At 62.2% G+C, this 27,872-nt stretch overlaps 2 protein-coding genes across 7 annotated transcripts in view; one reads left to right on the top strand and one right to left on the bottom strand.

Moving 5' to 3' along the window:
- LOC119089683 (protein maelstrom homolog) overlaps nt 1-6,522 on the top strand; it is a 23,706-nt gene extending 17,184 nt beyond the window's left edge. For 3 of the 6 annotated variants that reach the window (XM_037212484.1, XM_037212485.1, XM_037212486.1), the window contains exon 2: nt 5,462-6,522. In XM_037212484.1, coding sequence (XP_037068379.1) covers nt 5,518-6,357 — 840 coding nt within the window. In that variant the 5' untranslated portion in view covers nt 5,462-5,517 and the 3' untranslated portion in view covers nt 6,358-6,522. Of the gene's footprint in view, nt 1-4; nt 20-51; nt 228-4,832; nt 4,864-5,461 lie in introns of those variants that run through there. The other 3 variants (XM_037212488.1, XM_037212483.1, XM_037212487.1) reach the window with 3 other exon arrangements.
- Nucleotides 6,523-7,842: 1,320 nt separating this feature from the next.
- On the bottom strand, nt 7,843-27,542 carry LOC119090095 (protein phosphatase Slingshot). Its single transcript, XM_037212889.1, has 10 exons — nt 27,504-27,542; nt 22,156-22,325; nt 21,186-21,251; nt 16,684-16,830; nt 15,210-15,479; nt 14,862-15,008; nt 13,836-14,019; nt 13,182-13,396; nt 11,301-11,385; nt 7,843-7,860 (listed from the first exon to the last, which is right to left on the bottom strand). Exons 1-10 carry the CDS (start codon nt 27,540-27,542, stop codon nt 7,843-7,845), a joined length of 1,341 nt encoding a protein of 446 aa, XP_037068784.1.
- Between the last annotated feature and the right edge of the window lie 330 nt (nt 27,543-27,872).

Here is a 27,872-nt window from a genome sequence, read left to right as displayed (position 1 = left end):
CGGCCGTACGGGTACAAAAGTAAAAAAATTAGTAAATTCTTTTATCCCCCAAAATGATGCAAACCATGTTCTCCCTGATCTTGACCAAGTTTTTGTTCTCAAAGTTTGAGAGGGGCTAGCATCCTATCAAACTAAATTGAGAACTGCACACTTGTTCCCAAATTAAGTACATCTAGGTCAGTTAAAGCCTGGGCAGGTGTCATATTGCCCCAAAATCTTTCCTCCAGGTGAGAAAGATTGTACCTCAGCTAGAATGTAGCTGTGCTAAATACCATGCCCCAGATGCTCCAATTTATGGTGTAGCTTGCATGACATTTCAATCATAAAGTTAGCGTTATGTGCTCTGCGGAATGGTGCAACAGATGCACAACAGCACAAATTTACTTGGGTTATTTTGTTCTCACTACAAGCTGTGATTTTAATATTTTTGTTCTCTCCCCCAACAGCCAAAACCAAAATTCAGATGCTGGTGTGGTACCCATGAATACTCATGCTAATGTTTCTTGTTAGCTGTTACCATTATATCTTAATTTGGGCTGGCCCATTGACCATTCACTTTGCTCGGGTCCAACCCGGATGCAGTGGTTTTGCCAAACTAATTTCACATGGCCTGAACAAATTGTGTTGATTATGCAGTTAATTCTAAGTCCAGCTCATATGAAGTCTGACGTCTGGGAAAAGCTGCAACATAACAAATTTACAGCACAGATGTGCCATATCATTAAAACACATGAGCTTTGTGATTTTTAGGGCAAATTCTGGTGTAACTATTGCTAGTTTTTTGCGCCACCTTAGCTTTAGTCTTCAATGGAACCTGCAATAAGTTGTTGATTATTGTGTGAAAGTAACATTTTCATGTGATCTGTGGTTGAATCCTCAATGGAATGCAAAAAAGTTGTTGATTATTGTATGAAAGTAGCATTTTCATGTGATCTTGTACTGCTGCTTTCTTCCTAACATTGGGGAAGGGAACAGATTCCTTCATGTGTATTATGCCTGCCCCCAGTGTCATTTTGTGAATGATGAGAGGGTAACTGAAGACCTAAGGCTGTTTTTCAGCAGCTGGGGCCTGTAGATTGACTGTATACATGCTGTGACAAAGCACCAGCAGGTTGACTTCATGCACAATTGATCAAAGAGGACTGTACTCCACAAATCAAACAGTATCAGCTTGATCTGTCCCATCAACCAACATCACTCATGGCATGCATGCTGTCAGGAAGACTTCAGGTTGTTTTTTATTTTGTGTATTTGCACCAAACATTGCATGAACAATAAAGAGTGGATGTACAAAGTGATGCTGCTGCCCCCTGAGTAGAGAGGGAAGTGCTGAAAATTGTGTTTAGCCTGTTGTGTTTGAGTGTCACTGGTGTGAGTGTCACCGGCGGCGCTGTCACTCAGAGACCTGGCATGGGGTTGAGTGTCACTGGTGGCGCCATCGCTCAGAGACCTGGCGTGGGGTTGAGTGTCACCGGCGGCGCCGTCACTCAGAGACCTGGCGTGGGGTTGAGTGTCACAGGCGGCGCCGTCACTCAGAGACCTGGCGTGGAGTTGAGTGTCACAGGCGGCGCCGTCACTCAGAGACCTGGCATGGGGTTGAGTGTCACTGGCGGCGCCTTCGCTCAGAGACCTGGCGTGGGGTTGAGTGTCACCGGCGGCGCCGTCACTCAGAGACCTGGCGTGGGGTTGAGTGTCACCGGCGGCGCCGTCACTCAGAGACATGGCGTGGGGTTGAGTGTCACCGGCGGCGCCGTCACTCAGACATCTGGCGTGGGGTTGAGTGTCACTGGCGGCGCCGTCGCTCAGAGACCTGGTGTGGGGTTAAGTGTCACTGGCGGCGCCGTCACTCAGAGATCTGGCGTGGGGTTGAGTGTCACTGGCGGCGCGTCACTCAAGGACTTGGTGTGGGGGTTGAGTGTCACCGGCACGCGCTGTCACTCAGAGGCCTGGTGTGGGGTGGAGTGTCATCGGCGGCGCCGTCACTCAAGGACTTGGTGTGGGGTTGAGTGTCACCGGCGGCGCCGTCACTCAGAGATCTGGTGTGGGGTTGAGTGTCACCGGCGGCGCCGTCACTCAAGGACTTGGTGTGGGGTTGAGTGTCACCGGCAGCGCCGTCACTCAGAGACCTGGCGTGGGGTTGAGTGTCACCGGCAGCGCCGTCACTCAGAGACCTGGCGTGGGGTTGAGTGTCACCGGCAGCGCCGTCACTCAGAGACCTGGCATGGGGTTGAGTGTCACCGGCAGCGCCGTCACTCAGAGACCTGGCGTGGGGTTGAGTGTCACCGGCGCGCGTCACTCAGAGACCTGGCGTGGGGTTGAGCGTCACCGGCAGCGCCGTCACTCAGAAACCTGGCGTGGGGTTGAGTGTCACCGGCAGCGCCGTCACTCAGAGACCTGGTGTGGGGTTGAGTGTCACTGGCGGCGCTGTCACACAGAGACCTGGCGTGGGGTTGAGTGTCACCGGCGGCGCCGTCACTCAGAGACCTGGTTCCATCGGTCCGACGCACGGCCCGACTAGTTCTGCACCGGAATGGCTGCTGGGCCCGCCGGAAGTCAGGCCACTGGCCATGTTTGCTGACCTTGTTAAGGAGATCCGTCAGGAAGCCCGCGCCACGTCGTACCAGAATTGCTCGTTTTCCGAAATCAGTGATGTGACGAGATGCTGCCGGACCAGTTGCCGGATAGAAACCTTGACGCCGCCAGCTGCACCGATCTTATCGATTGGTTAGAAGAGCTGGCAGGGACCGAGCCGCCGCCACTCTCTGCATCAGAGGGCGTCGCGGAGCTGCGGACTGCGGGTCATACACTACCTAGCGCCCAGCGCTCGCAGGCCGTAGAGCGAGGAGTGGAGCTCGCCATGCAGACGACATCTGAAGCGGTGGGGCGGGACGCACGCCATGAGCGCATGTGCGTAAAAAGCCGTGTAGACATTTCATCCCATTCTTGAAGCGTTGAAACGGGGTTGGCACGCGCCCGGGTGACCGGTCGGATACCCTTCGCTCGGGGGGGGGGGGGGGGATCAATTAAACCCCTGAGGTCTCAGGAACTAAGAGAGCTAGAGACACCAAATTCACAGGGTGTGTTTGCCTAAACGTGAACTCACTTAGGCCAAAGCTTGAGGCTCCTAGGTCGTGATCGTCGAGTCAGATTAGGTCAAACGGGGTCAAACTTCAGGTTTACCCAGTCTCCCCGGAACCTAGATATCTCCTCTACAGCAAAAGTTAACATGCTCGTTTTAGGTCGGTGACCTTGTTCGACCTTTTGAAGGTCATACTGACCAGAATCATACAAGACTGCTTTGGGTTTTGCATTTGAATAACCGGCAAAGATTACGCTAAGCAATATATTAAAAACAAATGTTGACATGGACCATTTTAGATCAGTGACCTATCCTGCCCTTTGAGATGTCCATAGAAGATGCATAATGCGGTTCCTGTCATCAATGAATTAAAAATGAGCACCAGAAACTGCCTCACACAGCAAGCCCTAGAGTAATAAAACAGGCCGATTTTGGCCCCGGTCCGGTCCGGTCCGCCCCGGATTTTGGCCTATACCTGACCCTGGGTCAATGGCATCTGTTCATTCAATTACTGTGTTTCCTGTGAAATTATCTCAGAGATGTATGGCTTTGTCGGAACACTCCGTCGTTGCATCAAATTGAACACTTCTCTAGAAATTGATTGTGCTGAATGCATGACCTGTCTTTGATCTGCCATAGGTCAGTGACCTTACAAGGTACAGCTAATTTTTCATAACAAACGACCGATTTTCAATTGTCTAGAGCTCTGCAAAATTTGGCGCGGCTTCTCCGCGCCGTTCGGAAACCATTCCGGAAAAACCCTCGGCGGAGAGCCGATCAATTTGACACCCACTTGAGCGCGTGTTAGAGGCCGACTGGTGACGTCCGTCTTTAGACAGGGGTCAGTTTGAGGTCACGTGGCCGCACCATGGCTGCCAGGCCGGCTTAGTGAAACCGTCTGTTTGTTTTGGATATGTGCGCGTATGATTATTGGTTTGAGCTTTGATGTTGGAGTGGTCCGCAACTCGCCCATTTTACCTGAGTTTGTCCGATTGGTCTGCGAGTGTTTGCCATTTCACAGCTGATGTCCCTCTTTGCATTGCGCACGTCCGCGAGTAATTTAACATGGGTAATGGCGATCTAATCGTATTTCATATCTATGACATCAACTCTGTTTAAAACTCAGTCAAGAAAATGTCCAACGGAGAATGAAACGTTGAGAAATATGTGATAATGCCGGGCCATGCAATATGACAATCTATATCTTCTTTGCATCATAATCTCTGGTGCCGTTTTAAACGAACATCGAGAAGAAACTGACGGAAGCATCAGATTGACCGAGAAAATAGACAAAATGATCATCAATGCTGAGACCGTTGTGATTTTTAACCAGCCATTTAAAGAACAATCTGCTTCCTCTCCGCCCCATATATATGTATGTGTGTGTCTATATATATATATATATATATATATATATATATATATATATATATATATATATATGTGTGTGTGTGTGTGTGTCTATATGTATATATATATATATATATATATATATATATATATATATATATATATATATATATATGCACGTATATTTTGATGTGTGTATATAATGCTTGCGTGCGTGCGTCACCCTGCGCGAGGAACATCGAAAGAAAGCGGAAATGCCTGCGGGAAGTAGGGGGGGGGGGAGGGGCGCCGGGCTGGTGGGGCTGGACGCCGCCCGCCGCGCTCTGCCGGCGGCCGGCCGGTCACGTGACCCGCCGGCCTTGTGCCGGAGCGAGGTAATTTTGGCCAGGGGCACACTCGGCGGCGCGCGCTGACGGCGGCCGGCTACACCCCTGGTATGTGATGGGGCGCTGGCCCGGACTCGTGCCGTGGTCTCGTCCCGCTGAACTAATTTGCAGCCGGCCTTCCCGCGCTGCGCTTGGTGTCCGCCTGGATCTTTAACGTCGTGCTTGCCTGATCTGTAAAGGGCAGACATTTGTACTCGTCTCCAAGTAACTGGTAGCTTTTTTTTTAGTGAACTCCACTTCGTGGCCCACTAACGCCATCAATGTCCTGATGTTCGTGGTGAATGAATATTTGGCCTACGGTGCCTTTCGGCTTTCGTATGGGCTGGGCCTGGAGTGCCGCATTGCATGACAAGGCCTGCAATATGTTTCCCATGATGGTGACCATGATGTTCCCAGTCATGGTGACCAGCCAAAATGAACGTTCAAATTAAACATGTACGTCGTCGCTGTGCTGCTTGTAGGCCTAGCTCGTCTGAATGGTTGGGGTCAGATGTTCCATTCGTTGTAAAAAGCTCCGGTAAAATGTGTCGCGGGCGATAATTTCCAAGGCATTGTCGCGATACGTGTCATGAAATACGCAACCACTTTGTTGTCGGTAGTCATAGTGTTATTGTTCGCTATATGCTTTATTTTACCTCATTCCCAGGCAGCTGACTCATTCCGGTGGAATAGTATCGGTTGTGAACCGAAACAAGGACGAAGATGCCAACCAAAAAGAACAAACCACAGATAAATCCGTTTTCAATGTACATGCGCGAGCAGGAGCCCATCCTCCGACGAAGAGGGTTACAGTTTAATTCAAAGAAGGAGTTGGTCGACTATTTATTTCCACATTTTAATAACCTCTCGGATTTGGAGCGCCAGAAGTACAAGAACATGGCGAAGATCGAAAAGGAGCAGGCCAAGATGGACCTGACGCGCAAGTTCGACGACCGCGGAGTGCCGCTGTCCCAGATCGCGGCTGAGCGCGACGAGCTCCGACTGAAGAAGGACAACATGCTGCGTCACGTGACCAGCATGGTCCACGACCGCAGCGGCGGCGAGCCGCTCACCAGCGTCAAGTTCTACAACCTGTTTGTCTCGCTGCACTGCTACACGGACTTCGGCAAGGGGGCCGAGTACTTGCCGTGCGAGGTGGCGCTCTGTGAGTGGACAATCGCCGACGGGGTGCTCCGCTCGTGCTCGTATCTGATCGAGCCGGACCGCATCCCGGCCGGGTACAAGTCGCGCTGCCGCGACATCTCCGAGGCCACGCACCAGGTGCCGCTCGGCCACCCGGGCGCCGAGACCAACTTCCCCGGCGTCTGGATCCGGCTCAAGAACTTCATCAACCCGCAGGAGGAGCTGGACGACTACCCGCCCGTGTTCAGCGGCTCGCTGGAGCTGGCCGAGACGGAGGGCGCGCTCCAGTGGCTGCACGACCGCTCGGCCGACCGCCGGGACCAGTCCGTTCCGCGTGTACCCGCTGGAGCGGCTGCTGTACGAGCTGTTCCACTGCGGCTGGCGAGCCGCAGCTGGAGACCTCGTGCGGCGACCTTCTGAAGCAGGGACACTTTGACTATCTCACCGACCTCGCCTGTCCGTTCCACCAGGACATCGACAACTCTAAGTTCTGCATGCTAGCGATGGCGCGCCGCCAAGCCTTCACCGTGCTGGACCGCGTGGTCGGCCATTTCGGCGTCGAGCTGGTGCCCGGGCGACATGTGCCGCAGTCGAAGAAACGACGCAAGGCGTGGCCGTGTACGCGCCCGATGGCGACCAGGCGCTGCCGCCCGGCCCATCGCCTTCAAGCCCAGCCGCGAGAAGGAGCCCGACCTGCCGACCGAGTACAAAGCTGCTGTCGGCTGGACCGTCGCGGTTCCGGGGCGCGACCGCGAGACGCCCGTGTGTGCCGGACCACGCTGGGTGCAGCGCTCCACCCCAGCCACCTCTGGCTGGGTGTCGGTCAGCTCGCGTGCCGCTGCCTGCGACGACGGCGACGAGTGGCCGGCACCGACGGCCGCCGCCGCGGCGCCAAGCTCGCGGCCGCGCCCGCCGGCCGCGCACGGCCAGGCGGGCGCGCAGCCGCCGCCGCCGCCGCTCTCGGAGCACGAGTTCCCAGGCGCTGGGGCGCGCTCTCCGAGGTCGAGTACCCCGGCGCTGGGAGCAGCCGGCGCGCTGACCGGGCCGCAGTCGGGCCGCTGGCGGGTGCGGGCCGCGCGCACCCGGTCAGTCGCCGGCCGCCGCCGCCCGACGCTTAGCTGCGCGTGCCGTGATTGGGCGCGGGCCGCGTCCTCCAACCGGCACCAACCGGTCGCCAGCCACCTGGCCCAGCGGTTCGCCAAGCAGCCCGGACAGCCGTAGTGGGCAGTGGCGGCGGCGGACGTGGGTGCGGGACGTCGCCACATCGGAATGGCAGCCGGGGAGGGGGGGGGGGGGCTTTCATGTCTGAGCGGCGTGGGGGGGGGGGGGGGGGGAGAAGGGCAGCGGCAGCACGTCTTTTGAGTGGTTGGCCCGCGTGACGTCCGATGCCTGGGAAGGGGGGTGGGGTTGCCGTAATCAGGATGTTATAATGCTATGTATTCTACCACGGCCGCTCCACACGCTTACTTTTTACTCCAGGAAGTCTACCATATTATTTTGGCGTTGACATATGTGCACACCATACATATGTCCAGAGAAGTTTGTGTTTTTTCTACTCTCCGGGTGCTTTTATGTGCTGTTTTTCTATCTGTCCGGATGACTTTTAGGTGCTGCTTGTTGCGCAGTGTTTCATGTTGTGACGTCTTGGTCTGTTTTACTTACACTGAGTATTGAAATTACGCGTTGCGGTTTGATCTCTCTAAAACGCTTCAGGTGTAAGCGTGGGCGGTGGCCCGATCGTGGGCCAAGTGCCCGTAACTGTCCAAATGCGTGACAACGTGGTCGAATTCATCTCTGCTCAGATGTATGTTCTTCCTGCAAGATTCCGCCCGCGTTTGGAGGGCCTGTTTCCTGAGGCGTTCTGCTTACACAGGTGCAGCTAAACGACCGCGCTGGCGCTGCAGACTACGTGATGCTGCTAGTCTGGAGATCGGCGGGGTGCGTCGCGTGGGTGTGATGCTGTTAGTCCTGGAGATCGGCGGGATGCGTCGCGTTGGTGTGGATGCTGTCAGTCTGGAGATCAGCGGGGTGGCGGTCGCGGTGGTGTGATGCTGTTAGTCTGGAGATCGGCGGGGTGCGTCCGCGTGATGTGATGCTGTTAGTCTGGAGATCGGCGGGGTGCGTCGCGTGATGTGATGCTGTTAGTCTGGAGATCAGCGGGGTGCGTCGCGTGATGTGATGCTGTTAGTCTGGAGATCAGCGGGGTGGCGGTCGCGTGATGTGATGCTGTTAGTCTGGAGATCGCGGGGTGCGTCGCGTGATGTGATGCTGTTAGTCTGGAGATCAGCGGGGTGCGTCGCGTGATGTATGCTGTTAGTCTGGAGATCAGCGGGGGTGCGTCGCGTGATGTGATGCTGGTTAGTCGGGAGATCGGCGGGGTGCGTCGCGTGGATGTGATGCTGTTTAGTCTGGAGATCGGCGGGGTGCGTCGCGTTGGTGTGAATGCTGTTTAGTCTGGAGATCGGCGGGATGCGTTCGCGTGGTGTGATGGCCTGTCAGTCTGGAGATCGGCGGGGTGGCATCGCGTGGTGTGGATGCTGTTAGTCTGGAGATCGGCGGGGGTGCGTCGCGTGGTGTGATGCTGTTAGTCTAGAGATCGGCGGGGTGGCGTCGCGTGGTGTGATGCTGTTAGTCTGGAGATCGGCGGGGTGCGTCGCGTGGTGTGATGCTGTTAGTCTGGAGATCGGCGGGAGATGCGTCGCGTGGTGTGATGCTGTCGGTCTGGAGATCGGCGGGATGCATCGCGTGGTGTGATGCGGTCAGTCTGGAGATCGGCGGGATGCGTCGCGTGGTGTGATGCTGTCAGTCTGGAGATCAGCGGGGTGCGTCGCGTGGTGTGATGCTGTTAGTCTGGAGATCGGCGGGGTGCGTCGCGTGATGTGACGCTGTTAGTCTGGAGATCAGCGGGTGCGTCGCGTGATGTGATGCTGTTAGTCTGGAGATCGGCGGGGTGCGTCGCGTGATGTGATGCTGTTTGTCTGGAGATCGGCGGGGTGCGTCGCGTGGTGTGATGCTGTTAGTCTGGAGATCGGCGGGATGCGTCGCGTGGTGTGATGCTGTCAGTCTGGAGATCGGCGGGGTGGCATCGCGTGGTGTGATGCTGTGAGTCTGGAGATCGGCGGGGTGCGTCGCGTGGTGTGATGCTGTTAGTCTGGAGATCGGCGGGGTGCGTCGCGTGGTGTGATGCTGTTAGTCTGGAGATCAGCGGGGTGCGTCGCGTGGTGTGATGCTGTTAGTCTGGAGATCGGCGGGATGCGTCGCGTGGTGTGATGCTGTCGGTCTGGAGATCGGCGGGATGCATCGCGTGGTGTGATGTCGGTCAGTCTGGAGATCGGCGGGGTGCATCGCGTGGTGTGATGCGGTCAGTCTGGGAGATCGGCGGGGTGGCGTCGCGTGGTGTGATTGCTGTTAGTCTGGGAGGTCGGCTGGGTGCGGTCGCGTGGTGTGATGCTGTCAGTCTGGAGATCGGCGGAGTGCGTCGCGCGGTGTGATGCTGCTAGTCTGGAGATCGGTGGAGTGCGTCTCCTGGTGTGATGATGTCAGTCTGGAGATCGGCGGGGTGCGCTGTGTGGCCTGCGGGTGGGCGCCTGTGATGTATGGACGGACGATCCGCAGTCCGCCACGTGATCCGTCTTGCGATAAAGCGTTCCATCAGCACAGCTTTTCTCTGGTGGTGACGGCCTGGGATGCCGGTGGTCGCCACACTGATGGTGTGGTGGCCGGGGACGCCGGCGCCGCGGGCCGATATAGAGGAGACGCCTGGGGGCTGCCCGCAGCGAGCGGCACAAGCACGGGCGTCACCAGTACCTCATGGTGACACCCAACCTACGCCAGTGGAAATCGTCCTATCGTCCTTGCAAAGTGATACAGATCGGTCGTGTCAGTGGATTCAAATACGCCGTCTTTCAGAGTTTGGCGCACGAAAAGATTTGTCGCCGTATGACGGCCGCGCGCCGGTTGCCATTTTGACTGTCAAAGGAGGTGGGATCGTTCCGGCCAGGCCCAGTAGATTCAGTTCGGACATAAGGAGAGTGATGTACGATCTTGTGATGTGATCGAGATGTCTGAAGACGCGTTCGGTGGGTGTACATTGGTTGCAGTTGACTACCGCCTGAAGCACTGTCGGCGCGTCATAATCGTGTGCGTCTGAGTCAGGTCTGATTCACATCCTGTCGCTGGAATCGGTTGAATAAATGTTGGCTGACCTTAAATCAGCGTCAGGCGATGCTTCCTACTAAAGACTCAAAGAACGGAAGGCCCATTGGCTGACACCGATGCGTGGCGATTATATCATTTCTTTCAAGTACTTGAAACATTGCAGTGCGTTACTTTGTGATTACGCCGAGCGGTTGCGTCAGCATATTTTATCACAATATGCTTCTTCGTTCTCGTCGCGGGAGGAAGACGTTGCACCGCAAACTTCCGCCTAAATCGGCCAGTGGTGATGGACGCAACTTACTGCTCGGATGATAATCACCCCAGCCCTCCACACTCGGTTACCAGCCGCGCCAGTGTTCATACAAAGCATTACTCCGCTTTCCGACTGAGTCGCAGGGTCTGACAGGTGCTGGTACACTCAGTGGGCTCGGGGATTCCCAGGCATAGACATGGAAGCCCTGTCTCCCTTTTCCATCGACATCTTAGCCCTGCCTCCTCTTTCCATCGACATCATAGCCTTGCCTCTTCTTTCCATGGGTATCGTAACCCCGTCTCCTCTTTCCATTGACATCATAGCCTTGCCTCCCTTTTCCATAGCCCTGTCTCCTCTTTCCATCGACATCAGAGCCCTACCCCCTCTCTCCATCGACGTCGTACCTCTGCCTCCTTTTTCCATCGACATCGTAGCCCCGCTTCCTCTTTCCATCGACAACGTGGCCCTGTCTCCTCTTTTCCATTGACATCATAGTCCTCTCCTCTTTACAACCGTTGCTTCATATTTCTGCGGGGCGAGCACGCATCATATGGATCGATCACACAGCGAATGCACGGATCACGTTTTATTTACCATCCTTGAGTATACTACATCTCACGCGGGCCCTTCGCAGGTCGTTCAACATAAGAGCCCATCATACACGTGACTCATTAGCATTCTTTTAAAACTTTTTAAAACATTCAAACGGTCCGTAACGGAAGCGATCCACGTCGCCTCCCGCATCGCGAATATCGCGCACGCGACGAAATGCAATCCAGCACACGCGGAATGACCCACCATAAAACAAATCAAACAAAACGCAACTGACACGGCAGGAGCGAGACGCCAAGAGGAGAAAGACATCACTACGAGAGACGTTGTACTGGCACATGACTGATGCACCACGCTCCTTGTTCCACGGTCCTGAATGCGCACGCCGCCGCGCGCTCACATAGGTGTTGAACACCGAGCTGACGTGCCGCGTCCGCACGTCCAGCTTGGCGAGCGGGTGCGTCTTGCCGTGCAGGCGCGTTGCGCTGCGGGCCGGGTCGCGCATGCGGCAAGCGGCAGCGGCGGCGGCCTCTGCGGCCGTGCGCACCACCGGGCCGGGCGTATGGCTAGCAGTGCGGCTGCGGCCGAACACCTGGCCAAAGTTGCGGCGCGTGAACGACGCCAGCCGCGAGAGGTCAAGGCTGGACTTGCGCGCTGGCACGGCCGGCGAGCCGGCCGGCGCCGCTGCCGCCGAGTCGGGCGCGTCGGGCGGCGCCGAAGTGCGGCGCGGCTCGGCCGACTCGGGCCCCTCGAAGCGGCCGACGAGCCTGCGCCACGCTGACCTCATCTGTCGGGCTGGGCGTGTCGAGGCGGCACCTCCCGGCCATACAGCTTGTCCAGGCTGACGCTGCGCACGACCGGCAGCGGCGGCGGCGCCGCGGGGCGCGGTCCCGGCGAGCCGGGCGAGGCCGGCGCCGCCTCGCGCGCCTCCAGCTGCTGCGCGAGTCGGCGTACCTGGCCGGGCGTGGCGAGGCGCGGCTCGGCCTCGCCGGCCGGCAGCTCGTCCGTCAGCGAGACGGACGACACGGCCGGCCGGCACGGACTGCCGCCGGCCGACAGGTTTACCAGCGAGACGGCGTGCGAGCCGAGTCGCGGCGCCGCCGGCTGCCGGAGCTGTACGCTCATGCGCGACACGGCCGGCGGCGGCGCCCCGGGGCTAGTGTCGCCCGGCGGCGGCGGCGGCGGCAGCGGCGCAGCGGCGGCCGTGCCGCGCCACCCGGCGGTCTGACGGCGGTGACGGCGGCATCGACGCGCGGGAACGCCAGCCCCGTCGCCGCCGCGTCGATGTCGGCGACGGCCGTATGTGCCGCGTCGTACGAGCCCCAGGAGCTGCTGCGGCTCGGCGACTGCAACGCCGGCGGCGCGCAGCAGCGCTCCCTCCAGCGAGCCTCCACGAGCTCTGGCGCGAGGGCGGCGCCAGCTCCACTGAGCCGCACGAGCCGGCGCGCGCCGTCGCTCGACGACGAGCGACGCTCAAAGTCCTCGGCCATGGCGACGCACCAGGCCGGCGGGCCGGCTCGGTGGGCGGTGGCGGTGGCGGCGGCGGCAGCGCGCCGGCCGGACGGCGGCGCGTCGCGCGAGCGCAGCTCCACCACCTGGCCGACCCAGGTCTCGGTCGGCACCAGGGCGAGGGTTGACGCACTCGAACACGGGCGCCGGCTGCGGGTCGGGCCGCAGCGCGCCCTCGAGCGGCTCCAGCGGCAGCGACAGGTTCATGGCCTGGTTCTGCGACACGCTGTAGTCCTGGCCGTTACACTGCACGCGCAGGTTGACGGAGGTGACGCGCGCGCGCGGCGGTGTCGCCCGGCAGCGTCTGCGAGCGGCTGCGGGAGCGCGTCGGCCGGCCGTAGTGGCCCGGCGTGGTGCCTGCCGGAGAGGGGCGCCCGTCAGGGCGGGCCGCCGCCAGCGGGGTCACACTGGGAAAGCCTGAGGTCAGGCCACATTACCAGCACAGCGGTCAAGTCCTACACACGCCCGGCTGGTGTCCCGGGACGTCGCCGGACAACAGACACCGTACGGACGATGTAGGATGAAACACGTCCTCACTGCATGTATGCCATTTATAGATTCGTTCTGAAATTATCCTTCACCAAGCTGACTTCTTCTAAGAGAGCCGTGATTTCCTTTAACAATACCGCAAAACCACGTAATACGTCACACGACAAGAAGCACTCACACGCCAGACAAGTGTGACGCAAAACCCAAACCCACATAGCCCAAGTAATGGACCACCACACACGCCTCCTCCGGAGACGGCCCTCCCACGCCACCCGCACCGTACCGTTCATCTGCGCGAGCAGCGCAATCAGCCACGTTGTCGGCCGGCGACCAGGACTTTGGCCGCGACGAGGCATCGGCCGCCGGCGAGTCAGGCCGGCAGGCGGCGCTGATGTCGGTAGCGTCGCCCGTCTCCTCGCCAGGCGGCAACACCGGCGACGAGAGCCGACCGCTCTGCAGGTTCGTCTCCGACTTGGAGCGCCAGAGCGAGTTGTGTCGCTGCCGGCTGGCGTCCAGGATTCCCTGCCGGGCGCCGGCGAGGGTCACGCGCCGCTCCGGCCGGCCCGCGGCTGGCCGTCCCGCCCCGGCACGGCGGCCCGTCCAGGGATCTGGACTCCGCTTGGCGTGCGACAAAGCGCCCTTGGCCCAAAATCCGCCACCACGCTTTGCGTGATTCGTCCGACGGCCGACTAACGGGTTGCTGTTGATTTATGCATGCACAGTTGCGGGCACGCACAGATGTCCGCGGGCCTTCAAGGGAAACCAAGCGACAGGCTCTTTTTGCCGGCATTGCGCGAACTGCCTGCAGAAACGAGATACATTGACTCGATAAATGCCCGCCGTCGACAAGCCGCAGTCATGCAGATCAGTAAAATGTGCGAAGGCAACGACGACACATCTCTACGACAAGCTATGGATAAACAAGCTTTCCACATACCTGATAGGTTTCTAATTGTCTAAGAAAGCTTGCGTTGGGTTTGACACAGCCGCGACTCCGCTTCACGTATTTGAAGGCCTTCTCGTAGCTCCAGCCGTACGCCTTCATGGCGTAGGCCATGACGACGGCGGCCGACCGGCTCACGCCCATCCGGCAGTGGACCAGCACCCGGGAGCCCTCGCTCCTGCGAACACGGCCGCCCCGATCAGACGACGGACCGCGCGGCACCGGCGGACACCGGGCCGGCCCGGTCGGAGCGCCGCGCGCGCCGCCGGAGAAGACGGCCCAGCGAGAACAGCGCTATAAACAGCCGCTTCTCCCGGCGTTCCTTCGCCGAGGAGTAGGCGTCATGAGTGTTTGTCAGAGACATCGGCGGCCCGCAACAGCGCGCGTTTGTCCACGGCCGGCGGCGTTTTGTTCGGCACACAAAGGAGACTCCGCTGGGCGGACGCCACCGCCTGCCAAACATGCCACGCCGCACCTGGAAGACATGCGCACTACGTAGGGGACGCCAGACCCTGAGCCCCAGTCAGTGAGGGCAGCCAGCGTTGCGAGCGTACGCTTCCGTGAAGCGCGACGACATCCTGTGATCTTACACAGGATTCGCAGCAGAGCTGCCAGACTCGGTTCCGCTGCTATTGCAATGCTCTACCGGACGTCACACGCACTATCGCTGTCCGCATCCGGCGAAGGCAGCGCCGGGTTCTGGCGATTTTATGACTCTGTTTTCATCGGCACAGACAGATGGCCGGAGAGCATCAGAAGGCGGGGACATACTGGCAGCCGACCGCGGCGTGACTCATGTGGCAGATCAGCCTCTGCAAAAAGGTGACCTTCGGACTGCATCCCAGTCTGCACGCGAGATCACGCAAACGCCGATTACCATTCGCAAAAAAATGACCTTACGAATACTTCGCGCAATCTTACAACCGGCCTCCAAGCCAGGAAGCCAGCTGTCCAGCGGATCTGCAGAGCTCCGGTGGCCGGCCGCCCTCTCTCGCCACTCTCGTCGCAGTACCCACTCACTTGGCCTTGGCGATAAACTTGAACGTCTTGTCCCAGTGCTTGAGCAGCTCTGTGGCCTCCTCGTCGTACACACGCACGTTCAGGTACTGGAAGCGGCCCGGGAAGAAGTTGTCGATCTCGCGCGTCACGTTCACGATGTGGCCGATCCTGCGGGCGCGGCGGGCAGCTGCGTGAGCCCGGCGCGCTGCGCGGGTGGTGAGCGCGACGCGGGTGTGTGAACAGCGGGCGCCGGCGCCGGCGTCGTGCGGCCGGATCACCGCCGCCGCCCATTCTACAGGTGCACCCGTGCGCGGCGACTCGCGCCCGCGGCGCGTATGTACAGACGGGGCGCGCGCCGGCGCGACGTACCCGTTCCGTTTGAGCTCCTCGATGTCCGAGGCGTTCCACTCCGAGCCCAGGTAGAGGTGGTCGAAGATGCGCGACGCGTGGTCCATCTGGCCCATGATGACTAGCATCTCGGCGTCGATGAAGCCCTTGAACTCCTTGAGGCTGCACTCCATCTCGTCCTCGAGGCGCGTGCGCAGCTCCTTGGAGGTGACCTGATCCAGGTCGACGCTGAGCATGATCTCTCGGAGCCGGGCGCGGATCACGCGCTGCGTCTCCTCCTTCTCCGATGGCCTGGAGGCACGCGCGCGCGGGCCCGGTCAGATGTGGCAGGACGGCGGGGGCTCGAGGCGGACGGCGGAGCGAGAGGAGGCGGGCTGCAGACGGGGATGATGTGGGGGACGGGCTGGGGGAGAGGAGGCAGGCTGCAGACGGGATGATCCGGCCCACGGGCTGGAGGAAAGGAGGCGGGCTGCAAACGGGGATAAGATAGCCGACGAGCAGGAGGGGGTACAGTTAGGGCAGAAATGGGGGGTGAGGGGGAGGATGTGGAGAGGAAGGATGCGATTGTAACGGAGCAAGAGTGGGGGGACGGGGCGCGGTGTCACATCATACCACACAACGGCTCTGGGCGGCACAAAAACTACCCCGCCAGCCTCGAGTGTGGACGGGATTCTGCGCTCTTCTTTACACCGGATTAACGGAAAAAACTGCAAATGACGACATATGCAAGCAATACCATGTGCTACAACACGTCATTGCAGCTAACAGCACATTCTCGACTGTTACATTAAGATCCTGAACCAAACGCTTAAGCTCTTAACATCCGACCAGCACGCTGGAAGTTGCCTAGTACCCGAGCGTTCAGAAAACTACGTAACGCTATGATTCACGCGCGTTTCAACAGTGAGCCTGTGCATCGCAAGCGAATCCCGCGGTGGGCTTTCGTTGCTCGTCCGGAGTCGACACAGGTGTGTGATCATCCTGCCGCGGCAGAGGGGTGTTCAACCGAGGGGTCTGGCCACCCCCCTCCACAGTAGGGGGGGCAGCCGAGGGGCTGGTTGCCCGCTGAGGTCGTCGGCAGACCTGGGAAGGCACTCAATGCCCGCGGCGAGGGCAAGAGCACGAGGATCACCCGGCACTTGGGGGGGTGGGGGGGGGGGAGGGGATGAGAAACAGCGATCTGCAACAACGGCCGTCCACAACAGGGAATTGGGTGCAATGACCCGCTGCAGCTACTGGTCACGGGGAGCGGGCGGCCATCAGCTCCCGGAGTGGAGGCGATCGCCGAGGCCGAAACGACGCTCTGCTCTGCTACAGCGGGCGCTGGCGGCACAGAAACGGCCGGGCACGCTCTCCGCCCGGATAAGGCGACAGAGACATGCCTGGTCGCACTGACGGAGAGGGGCAGTCAGACAGGGGGGGGGGGGCGGCGGGGGGGGGGGGGGGGCGGGCGGGTCAGACCGGCGGCCCGGTCCAGACCGGCCGCGGCGCTCACTGACCTGCTACGGCGGCTTCGGGCGAAGGCGGCCGGCGCGACTCGATGTCCTCCATGGCGTGCCACTCATTGAGGCACGACTGGTCGGAGGCGACGAGCCGCTCGTCGGGCTGACCCAGTCGGGTCGGCTGAGCGGCCGCGGCACCACTGCGGCAGCGGTGCTGCGCGTCTGCAGCGCCGACCTGTCGGGCAGCGGTGGCCGGGTCAGACGGACGGGGCCAACTGGCGGCGCTGCGTTTGTAACGGCACAGACCGGGATCCGACGGAAGGGAGCAGGCGTGCACTGTCGGGGCGGAGGAGAGCGTCAATACGGGGATCACTTAAGATAACGGTGACAGCCCCGGTGATGCCGTCTTGAGAGCACCCTCTACATGTCACGTGGTCGGTGAAGCCACCAAAAGCGGTCCGAATTAGGACAAACACAGCTTCCGACGACAGAGACTACGACTACAAGAACCACCGGCGCCGATCAGCACAGAAGACCGCTAAGCTCGAGCTGAACCGAGGCGCACTAGAGCCGCGCCGGCGCCAGCGGACCGGGGCGCGTCTCCGCCCGCGGTCGGCCGATCTGCGGCGGCTCGCGGATGGCGACTATCAGGGCCAGCGCAGCCGCACGAGCTCGTCCGCCCCGTCTCCCGTGCCGCACGAGCAGGAGGCGAGGACAGATACGGTCCGTAAGACCGTTGGAGTGGCAAGCGCCCACGCTTCGGCGTCCCCAACCGACCCGGCTGCCGCGACTCCGTGGACCAACACGCGTCCATGGGCTTCACCTCACGCCGCTACATGTTGATTGATCCTAAATGCCCCGCGAACAATGAGGGGCCTTCTGGCCCGGGCCAGCCATGAGCGCTGGATCAACTAGGGCGCCAATCTAAACAGTCGGCAGACACGTGAGCTCCACACAAGGAGCGCTTTGCCGGCGCACAAGCGGCAGGCCGGCGCCAACGTCGCAGGCGATGTCCAGGCGCCGCCAGCGGACCAACAAGCCGCCACGGCCGAACATAAACGCTTCCAGGGACCTTCGCCATTATCTCTGAAATGACGCCGTTTCGCAACGAGGAACACGGGCGTTGCGTTTGGTTCATGACGACGAATTCGACGGCCGACTTCGCCGGGCACCCTGACAGCCAGCGAGGCCGATCCCTCCTGGTCCACGGAGGTGGCATCGCGCATCTGGGAACAGCTTCGACGAAGCTCTGGAGAGGATGGGGGAGGGGGAGGGGGGGGGGCACTGCCCGATGCCAACCAATCGCGCGGTCGGAGCTGGCCGTCGACCACGTACGGCGCGCGGGCCAGATGGAGCGCTCGCTCCGCCGGGCTCGATGAAGATCGATTCGCGACCTGTAGGCGATCCCCGCTTGTCTTATGAGTACACCCAGCGCGGGACGACAGCGATCCCTGTGATCGATACGGCAGCCGAGAGCACAGCGCCGGGTTAGCGCAGCTCGAGGGAGACGTTCGCCCCCGATCGCTACAAGCTTTTAACTTCCGATCACAAGGAAGCATAATGTGAGCCCGACACGCTCAGCCGGGCAGAACTTCAGCTGAGCCGCCTGATTCGCCCGGCTCTGCACTATCGGCCCAAGCTCGCACAGCGAATGCAGCGATGCGCGGCAGCTCGCTCGGGCGGAATGCTGCGGCGGCTGACCGACCGTTTATCGGCGCTATCGCGAACGTGCCATTAAATAAGCATGCATCTTATTCAACCGCAGGCGTGCCCGGTCCACTCGACACCGCCGAGTGGCTCTGGAGTGGCCTGGTCGGGCCTGGATGTTGCCCTGGCGGCCGGTGACCCGGTCTCGTTTGCCGAGCTGGGCGGCGAGGGCCGGCAGGCCTCACCAACGCACCCAAACGACGGTCGGCCGGCCACACGCACACACACACACAGCCGCTCTCGTTCCCGCAGTTTAGCTTTGAGCCGCCCCAGCCAGACAAATAGGGCGACGGGAAACGAGCGCAAATAAACCACGAAACGGTGTCAACGACAGAGTACCATAAACAGCCTCAGAAAAACCGCACAGCTAATGTGAGTAGACGCTTCCGGGACACATTACAAACGCTTGAGCCAAGCCATATCCAGCATGCAGTGTTGCCGGGGTTCAGTAGTCTGTGGAGCCGCTGACGGCGTACAGCGGCGCGCCGCCCCTCTGGCCATCGCCCTCGTGACTCAGACCCGGGCCCAGCTGGCCGGGTCGACGGCCCTCAGCGGCGGGATCGCCACCACTAAATTACCAGCGCTGCCGGCGTGGCGCCTCGGTGAAGCGCCGCAACGGAACGCCCGAGCACCGGGACGAGCGCGGCCAGGGTACGGCTAGAGCCTGCCAAGGTCGCACTGCCCAAAACGGCGGCATCCACGGACAGCTCGGAAGATCCGATCGGTGTCTAGCTGGCCAACCTCTGGTCCCGCGGCGAGCCCCCGGGCTATTTCCTGTTGTTTCGCTCAATTGAGCCTGGGATCCAATCGCTCCCGGTTCCATGACAAACGACCGCTTTGTCTGACGCCGCGGCGGTATCTTGGACGCGATGAGTCAATGGCGCCACACTACACCGCCACTGAATCGTTACCTGATGCGGCGGCGCTCCGCCAAACAGCCCACAGGTGACGGGGGACGGATACGCGCCGGGGCAAACACCAGCCCAAGGTCAACGCCATCATATGAACCGACAGAGCAGTGCCGGCGCGACAGGGGAGATGCAGCACGTCCATACATCAGCCGCTGTCTGTCGAAACCGTACACACTCCGCACGGTTCGCACAACCGGGCGCGTCGCAAAAACGGCTCGTCCTTCCTCCGACCTCTGGCGATTCCCGCGCTGCCGCCCGCCATCAGGGCCAGGCTGTCGCCACCACGACACTGTTTGCCATGGGCCAGACTGCTGCCGGCGGCCAGACTGCCGACCGGCCGACAACAGCCCTGCGTGTGCCAATGGGGCTTTACGAAGCGCTCAGGTGCTGAGGCTATATGACTCTCCTGCTCCTCAACCTGGCAGGAAGAGTGGACACCGCGGGAATTGAACCCCGTACGTCTGGTTTCCCAGACGCGCAGAGTTTAACGCAGACGCGTGTTAGCCACTACGCTATCGGCGCCACACCCCCGAACAGCATCTCCGAACGACACTGTTGTAGCCCGCGGCACGGCTACGTCCTGACGAGGCTGTAGTCAAGACCGGCCAGCCGCCATGCCGAGCCGCCGCCCTGCCGGCCGGAGCGGCGCGCCGTCTCGGCCGCTCCTCCACATGTCGGCCTCGCCGCGGCGGCGACCGCGCAGCCGCACCGCTGGAGCTGGCCGGTCCGACGTTGCCCGCCAGTCCGCCTCCGACGGCCAAACCCGTCAGTTCCGCAGCCGGCGCCCAACCGCCGGCGGCCGGGCCACCAAGGTCGCCGGTCGCCCGGCCGAGTTGGCCGCAGCGCGGAGGTCCGTCCATTGTCCCGCCAAGACATCCTCGATAGCCGGCGGCGACAGCGCACACACGGCGGCCGCGGCCCGACCCAGCCGCGTCCCAGACGGCGGACAGCCTTGGCCCGCCTCCCCTCCCCCCTCCCGGTAGCCGACGGCGCGGCGGACTAATCCGTTCGCAGAACCTGGCCGCCGCCGCCGCTACCGCCGCCGCCCGCCGCTGCCGCCGCCGCCGCCGCCGGCGCCCGTCCGTCTGCAAGCGGACAGCGGGGGAGGGGAGGGGGGAGGGGGAGGGGAAGGAGGGCAGCGGTCGAGCAGCGGTCGGCCGCGGCCGCGCGCGGCTTACGCAACCGGCAGGCCGGTGCGGCGATCGTCAACACCGGCAGCCGCGGCCTGCCCTTCAGCGTCGACAGCTGCGGCACCCGTCAACGACCCGCCTTGCCCTTCAGCACGCCGGGAGGAAAGACCCCGGCGCTGTGCCCGGCGCAGTCCTGCCGCCACGGCAGCGGACAGCGGGCCGGCGTCCTCCGGGCCGGACGCGGCGGCTCGTCAGTGCACGCGGGGCACGCGGCCAGCCGCCAGCAGCCACCGTCCGTGTGCCAGCGGGCTGCGGCGGCGGCCGTCCACCTCAGGCGCTCGGCCCGGGAGCCGGCGCGGGCCGGTCACGCGCCGGTGTCGCGGCCACGCCAACACCGGGCGCCCGCGAGACGCCTACGCCACCTCCGCCACCGATAAGGGACGTCGGAGGCGTGCCAGCCCCACCGCGGCGAGCGCAAAGACCGGCAGCGCTGTCGTGATGGCCGGGGAGAACGGCACAAGCACACCAAGGACGACGGCCGACAGGCAAAACGCATTGCATGAATCGTAACGAAATCTGGCGCATTGCACAAATCAGCGTTATGCGTCTCTGGGCCAGGACGTCACTGCAGTGACAAACGTTTTGATGGGGTGTCATATCACGCTGATTTCTTGTGGAATCGACCAATACATCGAACAAATCGATGCGTTCATCTTATCGGCGCGACCAGATAAGGGCACGAAAGGAGACAACTGAGATAGCGGAAACCAAGGGTACACACAGCGCGGTGCAGACGAGTTGACTCACCACATGGCCTGCACGGAGACGGGCTTGAAGATATGGCTGTCGCCGGCCGTACGCACCACGATCCCCCTGCCGGCACGCGGGACGAACATCGGTCACAGCTCACGCTCAAGCGCGCCGCGCCGCGCCGCGCCACTCGCAGCTCGCTTAGGCACCGCGCGCTCGCAGCGCACGCGGCGGCGGCGGCGGCGGAGTGACGTCACACGCGGAGCGCCAGGCGGCGCCGACCCGCCGACCCTGACGCGAACAGGTGCGTCCGACGGCGGCACCGACCGGCGCTGGACGCACGGGCGCGCCGCCGCCGGTAAACAGAGCGATCCCAGCCGCGACCCCCGCGAGAGGCCGACGCCGGCCGGCGGAGCGCGCGGCCGCACTGTCGGGCGACGCCAACAACGGACGGCCCGGCGGCGTCGCCCGACCCACCGCGCCGAACCGGTCATCAGTGTCACCGCGCCGCAGACGCTAATGCTAGGGTGCGACGGGCGGCCCGCTCCGGCTGGGCGCCGCGCGCTGTGGGGTGCCATTGCCGGGGACCTGGGCCGGCCCTCTGGAGTGGGGGCGGCCGGCGACGCCCGGGTGGGTGGCCCCCATTGGCAGCTAGCCTAATTTCTAGCCGCGTCATGTGCCGCCGCCGCCACCCACGTCTGCGGACATCTGTCTCGAGTCTGGGATTCAGCCAGTGTATGACCACGTGGCCTGCGGCTAGCGGGCCCAATGGATTGACAGAGAATGGTGGCACACCGTCGCCTGCCAGCAGACAGCGTCCCCTCCGTCTCGCCGACGTACACACACCGTAAGTGATATTGGGGCCAACCTGCCACTGGCAGTCCAAAGGCCGTGATCTCCAATTCACTTCATCACGTCCCCTACGTGAACCCACTTCCGCCCGCGAGGCCTGTCCCCACCCCTCGGTCGAACACGCCCGCTCTCGCTGCCGCCAGCCCTGCGCGTCCCCGGAGCGCCTCCGACGTACCCGTCTCCGTCGAGCGAGATCTCCGTCTCGGCCAGCAGCCGGTGCACCAGGCCGATGGTGGTGCGGCGCTGGCAGTCGATGCCCAGAAGGCAGCACTCGTCGGCCGCTGGCGACGCCGCAACCACCAGGTAGCGACTCCGGCCCACGTGGGCGCTCTCCAGTCGCACCGCCTGCGGGCAGAGCGGGGCGCGTGTCAGCGCCGGTGCGCTCTCCGACGCACAACAGGCGGTCCGTCAACGGCGCGGCGTGGCACGCGACGCGGCGCCCAGTCACGCGGCCGCCGCCGGCACACCGGGCCTGGCACACCCGCGCTGAAACAGACGACGCAGAGCGGCGGGGGGGGGGGGGACGCCATGCAGCACGCAGCGCGCCGAGTAGGCGAAGTGCCCTGCAAACACCAGCGTGTTATCGTCCCGCCACCGCAGATCGCAACACAAACAAACGGAGCCTGACAAACACGCTCCACAAAACCGGACCGAGTCGGTCCGCACCAGCGCCCGGTCCCGCCGTCAGTCCATCTGCCAGCCAAGTCGGTCGGTCAGTCCATCCGTCCACAGCGTCTGGCTGAGCCCGCCCCAGCCCGCGGCGTTCGCCCCACGGCCGTCCGCCGTCGGCGCCGGCCGGGCCACCGTGCCGCAATCTCCAGGGCGAAAGGAGGCATCCGCGCCCGCGCCGCCGGTCGGCCGATCACTTTCACGCACCGGCAAAAACGGCCGCTCGGCCGGCGGCCCGGCAGCCCGTGAAAGGAACACCCTGACGTGGCACGCAGCACGCGTCGCGCGGAATGGGGCTGGGGCTAGGGCTGAGGTTGGGGCTGGGTTGGGGGCTGGGGCTGGAGCTGGGGGCTGGGGCTGTGGCTGTGGCTGGGGCTGGGGCTGGGGCTGGGGCTGGGGCTGGGGCTGGGGCTGGGGCTGGGGCTGGGGCTGGGGCTGGGACGGGGTTAGGGTTGAAATTGGGATTCGGACGGGGATGGGGCTGAAAGTAACATGATGAAGATGTTGCCACAGCGGGATAAGAAGCTCTACATCCCAATATCAGTCTTATTGGCTTATGCCCGACTAAGACCTCAGGTCACACATATGCACAGTCAAACAGAGACAGTATAAATAAATGCATAACAAGTGGAAGGAAGAAATTATGTCAATGCCTCATCGTAACATCAACGTGGAATATCACAGAGAAACATCTGTACCGGTGCCCACATGGCTAAAACCCACATTCAAGCTGGTTTCCCTATTTTCTCGAAATACATTAAATGATACACTGAAGGCAGCATGACGAGCAAATTCCATGTCAAACAAAATAGATAAAAACACGCCACTAACAAAAGAGCGCGCGTGAAACGCAGAATTGCTGCGACACAACGGCCTCCAATCGCTGAGCAATGGTCCGAAAGATGCGGCCCGGGCGCCCGATCCGCGAGATCCCCTCCATATATGCGATAACGAGCCGCGTAATCTCGCCCAAATCCATCGAAGCGAACCGGTGCGCAGCTGGCTTCCCCGGAATTGTAGCCGGCTCTACTGCGCCGTTCGCCGGGAGAGTGAGCCAGTCGTAACGACGGCGTCTTGATGCACCGCGGCGCATGGGCCGGTGGTGGCGTCCCATCACCCGTCCTGCGCGGACGTGACGGCATGCTGGCTCGGGGCGCTCCCAAGGACCCGGAGCCACTGCAGCCGCTGTGGACCGGACACTGCGGGCGAGCCGCGCACGACGCCGGAGCAGCGCCTCCGACAGGCTGGCGGCGGCCGGCCGAGCGAGCGGCGGCGTCCCTCCGAACCGGCAGCGCCCCATCCATCTCTGACACTCGCTGGACGGTGCCATCGGCGTCTGCGGGCGCCGCCTGCCCAGCCACTGAGACGCAGAGCGGCAGGTCCACCGCAGCCCACTGGCCGCGGCGCTCGGGGGCAGGCCGGCGCGGTCCGGCCGCTCGGTTCCGCGACCCGACCGGTAGCGTCCGACACTCCAGGGAAGGTCTCAGATCAGCCGTGAGGCGCTCGGCGGCTGCCGGGGCTGGGCCGCCCTCACGGCGGCGCTCGGGGGGCCGGCCGGCGCGGTCCGCCCGCTCGGCTCCGCGACCCGACCGGCAGCGTCCGACACTCCGGGGACAGATCTCAGATCAGCCGCGAGGCACTCGGCGGCTGCCGGGGCTGGGCCGCCCTCACGGGCCGCGCCGCCCGCCCGGCCGCCACGCTCCGACCAGCAGCAGACCCCGGACCGGCCAGCGCCTGCTGTGACGGCGTCCAGCGCCGGGCGACGGCGGCGGCTGTGGAGGCCGCGCGGCAACCGCGCCCGTCACCGCCGCCGCACCGCCGCGGCCGCCGCGGAAGTAGGCCGCCGGCGCGCCTGGTGCCCGCGCTGCAGCCGGGCAGCGGCCAGTCGGCTCCCACACCAGCGCCGCGGCGGGCCAGGCGGCTGGCTCCGCCACCGCTGCGCCCGCCGCCGGCCAGACGTACCGTCACGCGAAATTAGGCACAGCGATGGATGCATCGACGTCATCTTGTGTAGCGTCTTGAGATCTATTGTGCGCACGTGTCAAGGTTTGAGGATTTCTTGCAGTTTGCAAAGAATCTAGTTCCTGCCAGGACCGGACACGATGCTTCATAAGAAAGCGGAGAAGGCGAACTGCCTCGAGATGGAGGAAACTCCTCCTCTGACCTTGCAGGTTCGCCAAACCCACGAAAGCCAGTCAACCATGCCGGGGACCCGGCCGCCCGGCTGGCCGCCAACCCGCCTGAGCGGCTCACCAAGGCCGGCGCCCGCCTCTGACGCTGCCCGGTACCGCCGACACGGCCGACCGGCCCGTCCGCAGAGCACGCGTTCGATAGCGTCGACCGTCGCCATACATGGTCCGGCCATCCGCGCGGGCCGGACGGTCGCATTATCGGCGCCCGGCGCCGGCCGCCGCGCCAGCTGACGGAACACGAGTGCGGCCGTCGCAACCCCACGCCCGCCGCCGGCTCTGCGCCTCCGTGTTGGGATCGTTCAACTGACGCTTGGTCGGACCCCTTTGTCCAACCCATCGCCTTCAAAACACAAGCGGCGAATGCCATGCGTATGTGGGAAACTTCTGCTGAGGCGGAAGGCTTGTACGTCAGGCCTGCGCATGCGGTGCCTAGCCGGTGCAAAGTGCACAGTCGGCGTGCACAAGCTCTGGGGGCGAAGTCGGCCGCCGGGCGCCCCGCTCGACGCCGACCAGAGTCCCGGACACGGGCTCCGGGAGGCAGGATAACGGCGCCCCCTCCCCCCCCCCCCCCCGCCCGCCTCCGGGACACCTCACAGGAAACGCACGGCGGGGCTTTTCTCAGGAAGCCGCCGGCCGACCCTCTGCGGCCACGTGAGCGGGGCTCCAGGACGCTACGCTACCCATGACAAGCCCGGAAGGAGACCGGCGGACGCAGCGAAGATACACAACAAGCCAACAAGCATCGATCTGGCCTCCACGCAGCCGTTAGCGGTCGGAGAAACCGGTATCTGAGACGGAAACAATCAGCAACAAATCGGCACAGAGCCGTGGAAAGCGATGACCTGATTGTGGCGGATCGAGACCGGGCCCACAAGCACCCAGCCCGCGCTGGGTTTTTGCACATGCGATACGGGCCTGCTCTCGCATAGCATAGCGGGCTATTCGAAGCTATCGGTCGTCGATCGACTCAGCACAATGCAGCTCCGCAACGCTTATGCATGCAAATTATTGCGCACACGTCCACACATATGCTGGCGACAGAGGACCATTAGCCCACAGAGCACGAGTTCTTTGTCCGTAGAAGCCATTTTCCAGTATCTTGATCGACCGTACTAGAAAAGCGCATACAAAGTCTTGAGGCATCCACCCGAACGTTACCAGAAAAGCCATATGCACTGCTGAGCGGGTCAGAGTGCACTGCTAAGCGGGTCAGAATTGACCATTGCCAATTCTAAACACGCTTCCACACGACACCTCACGGTGTGATGGAACACAGGACCACGGACCAGAAGACGAAGGCCGCCATCTGGCCGGATTTGTGGCGACCATCCGGCAAATCCTGGACCCATGCACATCGCTAAGCCTACTATATGGCGCCTCCCAGCCTTGTGTCCAGAACACCGATCTTTGCAAGTCTGTGCTCGTCCCCAGAATTTCTAGAAGGCTCTGCCACTGGCAGGATGTCTCCGAGGAGAAAACGCCGACTATCCAGCAGAGTCAAATGTCTGGCTTCCGCTCTATCTTCAGGCGGCGCCCGGCACCCGTCCATTCATGTTCCCACCACAGGGTGGGAACTAAAGAATGCGGGCCCCGCCGCCTGTCGGTCTAGCTATAGCCACAAGTCGTCGTGTCCACCTACGAGCGCCCATTTAAGGGACGGAGTCACCTGCCATGCATGGTCAGTGTACGCCGTGAACTTAATCGCGTACAGCCGTGATCTTTACACCTGCCATACATGGTCATGCATAGTTATGCCCTCCCACGCTCCATGGTCATGCATAGTTATGCCCTCCTACGCTCCGTGGTCATGCATGCTGCCTGACTTTATTCCGTATGATCCCTGATGAGATATGTCACTACCAATTCATTTTCAAACGATTTCGGGGAGACAATCTGTACCCTGACTTTTCGCATAGCACCGTTATCCATGCGGATCCGTATCCATGCGGCATTTATCCCTTACGTACTTTTATCCGGCGATCTTTTGCTATGCAACCTTTCCCGGTTACCCGTCACCACACCGCGCCACACAGGTCCGCTCGACCCGACGGCCCGCCATAGTCGCGCGCTCGGGACCAATACCGACAGCTGACAGGAGATGGCGGGAGCTGACAGGTCCTGGCGAGAGCTGACGGGAGCTAACGGGAGCTGACAGGAGCTGACGGGAGCTGACGGGCCCTGGCGGGAGCTGACATGAGCTGACGGATACTGACGGGAGCTGGGGGCGGTGACGGGAGGCTGACGGGAAGCTGGCGGGCGCTGGCGGGAGCTGGCAGATGCTGACGCGAGCTAACGGGAGCTGGCGGAGCTAACGGGAGCTGGTGGGAGCAGACGGGCGCTGACGGGATCTGGCGGAGCCAACAAACGCTGGTAGGATCTGGCGAGCGCTACGAGAGTGGGGGGGGGGGGGGGGGGTGGAGGCGACGGGATCTAGCAGGAGCTGACGGCGCTGACGAGAGCTGGGGCGCTGACAGGCCCTGACGGGACCTGGCGGACGCCGCCTCGCCTGCCAGCCGGCCGGACCGCTCCGTTCCCAGCGGCGACCACCGTTCCCGCGACAAATGGCCGCCCATGTAAATGCCGGCGGCCCGCAGCCAGATGGGCGCCGGGCGCCGGCCATCGCCGAGCGAGCCGGAGAGCGCGTGCCGCCGATTTCACTCACCATTCGCAGGTTGTCGTCGGGCCGGATCAGACTGAGCATGTCCTGCAGGTGCCGCTGGATGTCGGAGCCGGAGCCGGAGCCGGTGTTGGCGCCGCCGGGCGGAGCCGGGCTCCGGCCGCGCGGCACCACCAGCGCCGACCCCTTCACCGCATACACACACTCCCGGCTGGGACTGCAACGGACAGAAGGGCGTGCACGCTGTCAGAAGCGGCGGAGCGCTCACACATCCGCATGCACTCCGCATCTTCCGCTCCGGCGGCGTCCGCGTGGTTACCGCGACAACGGCGACAAACACACTACATCCGTCGTCAACAGCACTCCCTCGCGCCCTCCGCCCATTCCTAAAATAATGTACGGGGCGACGGCGGC

This window comes from Pollicipes pollicipes, unplaced genomic scaffold (assembly GCF_011947565.3).
Source record: "Pollicipes pollicipes isolate AB1234 unplaced genomic scaffold, Ppol_2.1 Scaffold_3087;HRSCAF=3621_pilon_pilon_pilon, whole genome shotgun sequence".
Taxonomy (NCBI): Eukaryota; Metazoa; Arthropoda; class Thecostraca; order Pollicipedomorpha; family Pollicipedidae; genus Pollicipes; species Pollicipes pollicipes.
This window is presented reverse-complemented; position numbering and strand designations above follow the sequence as displayed.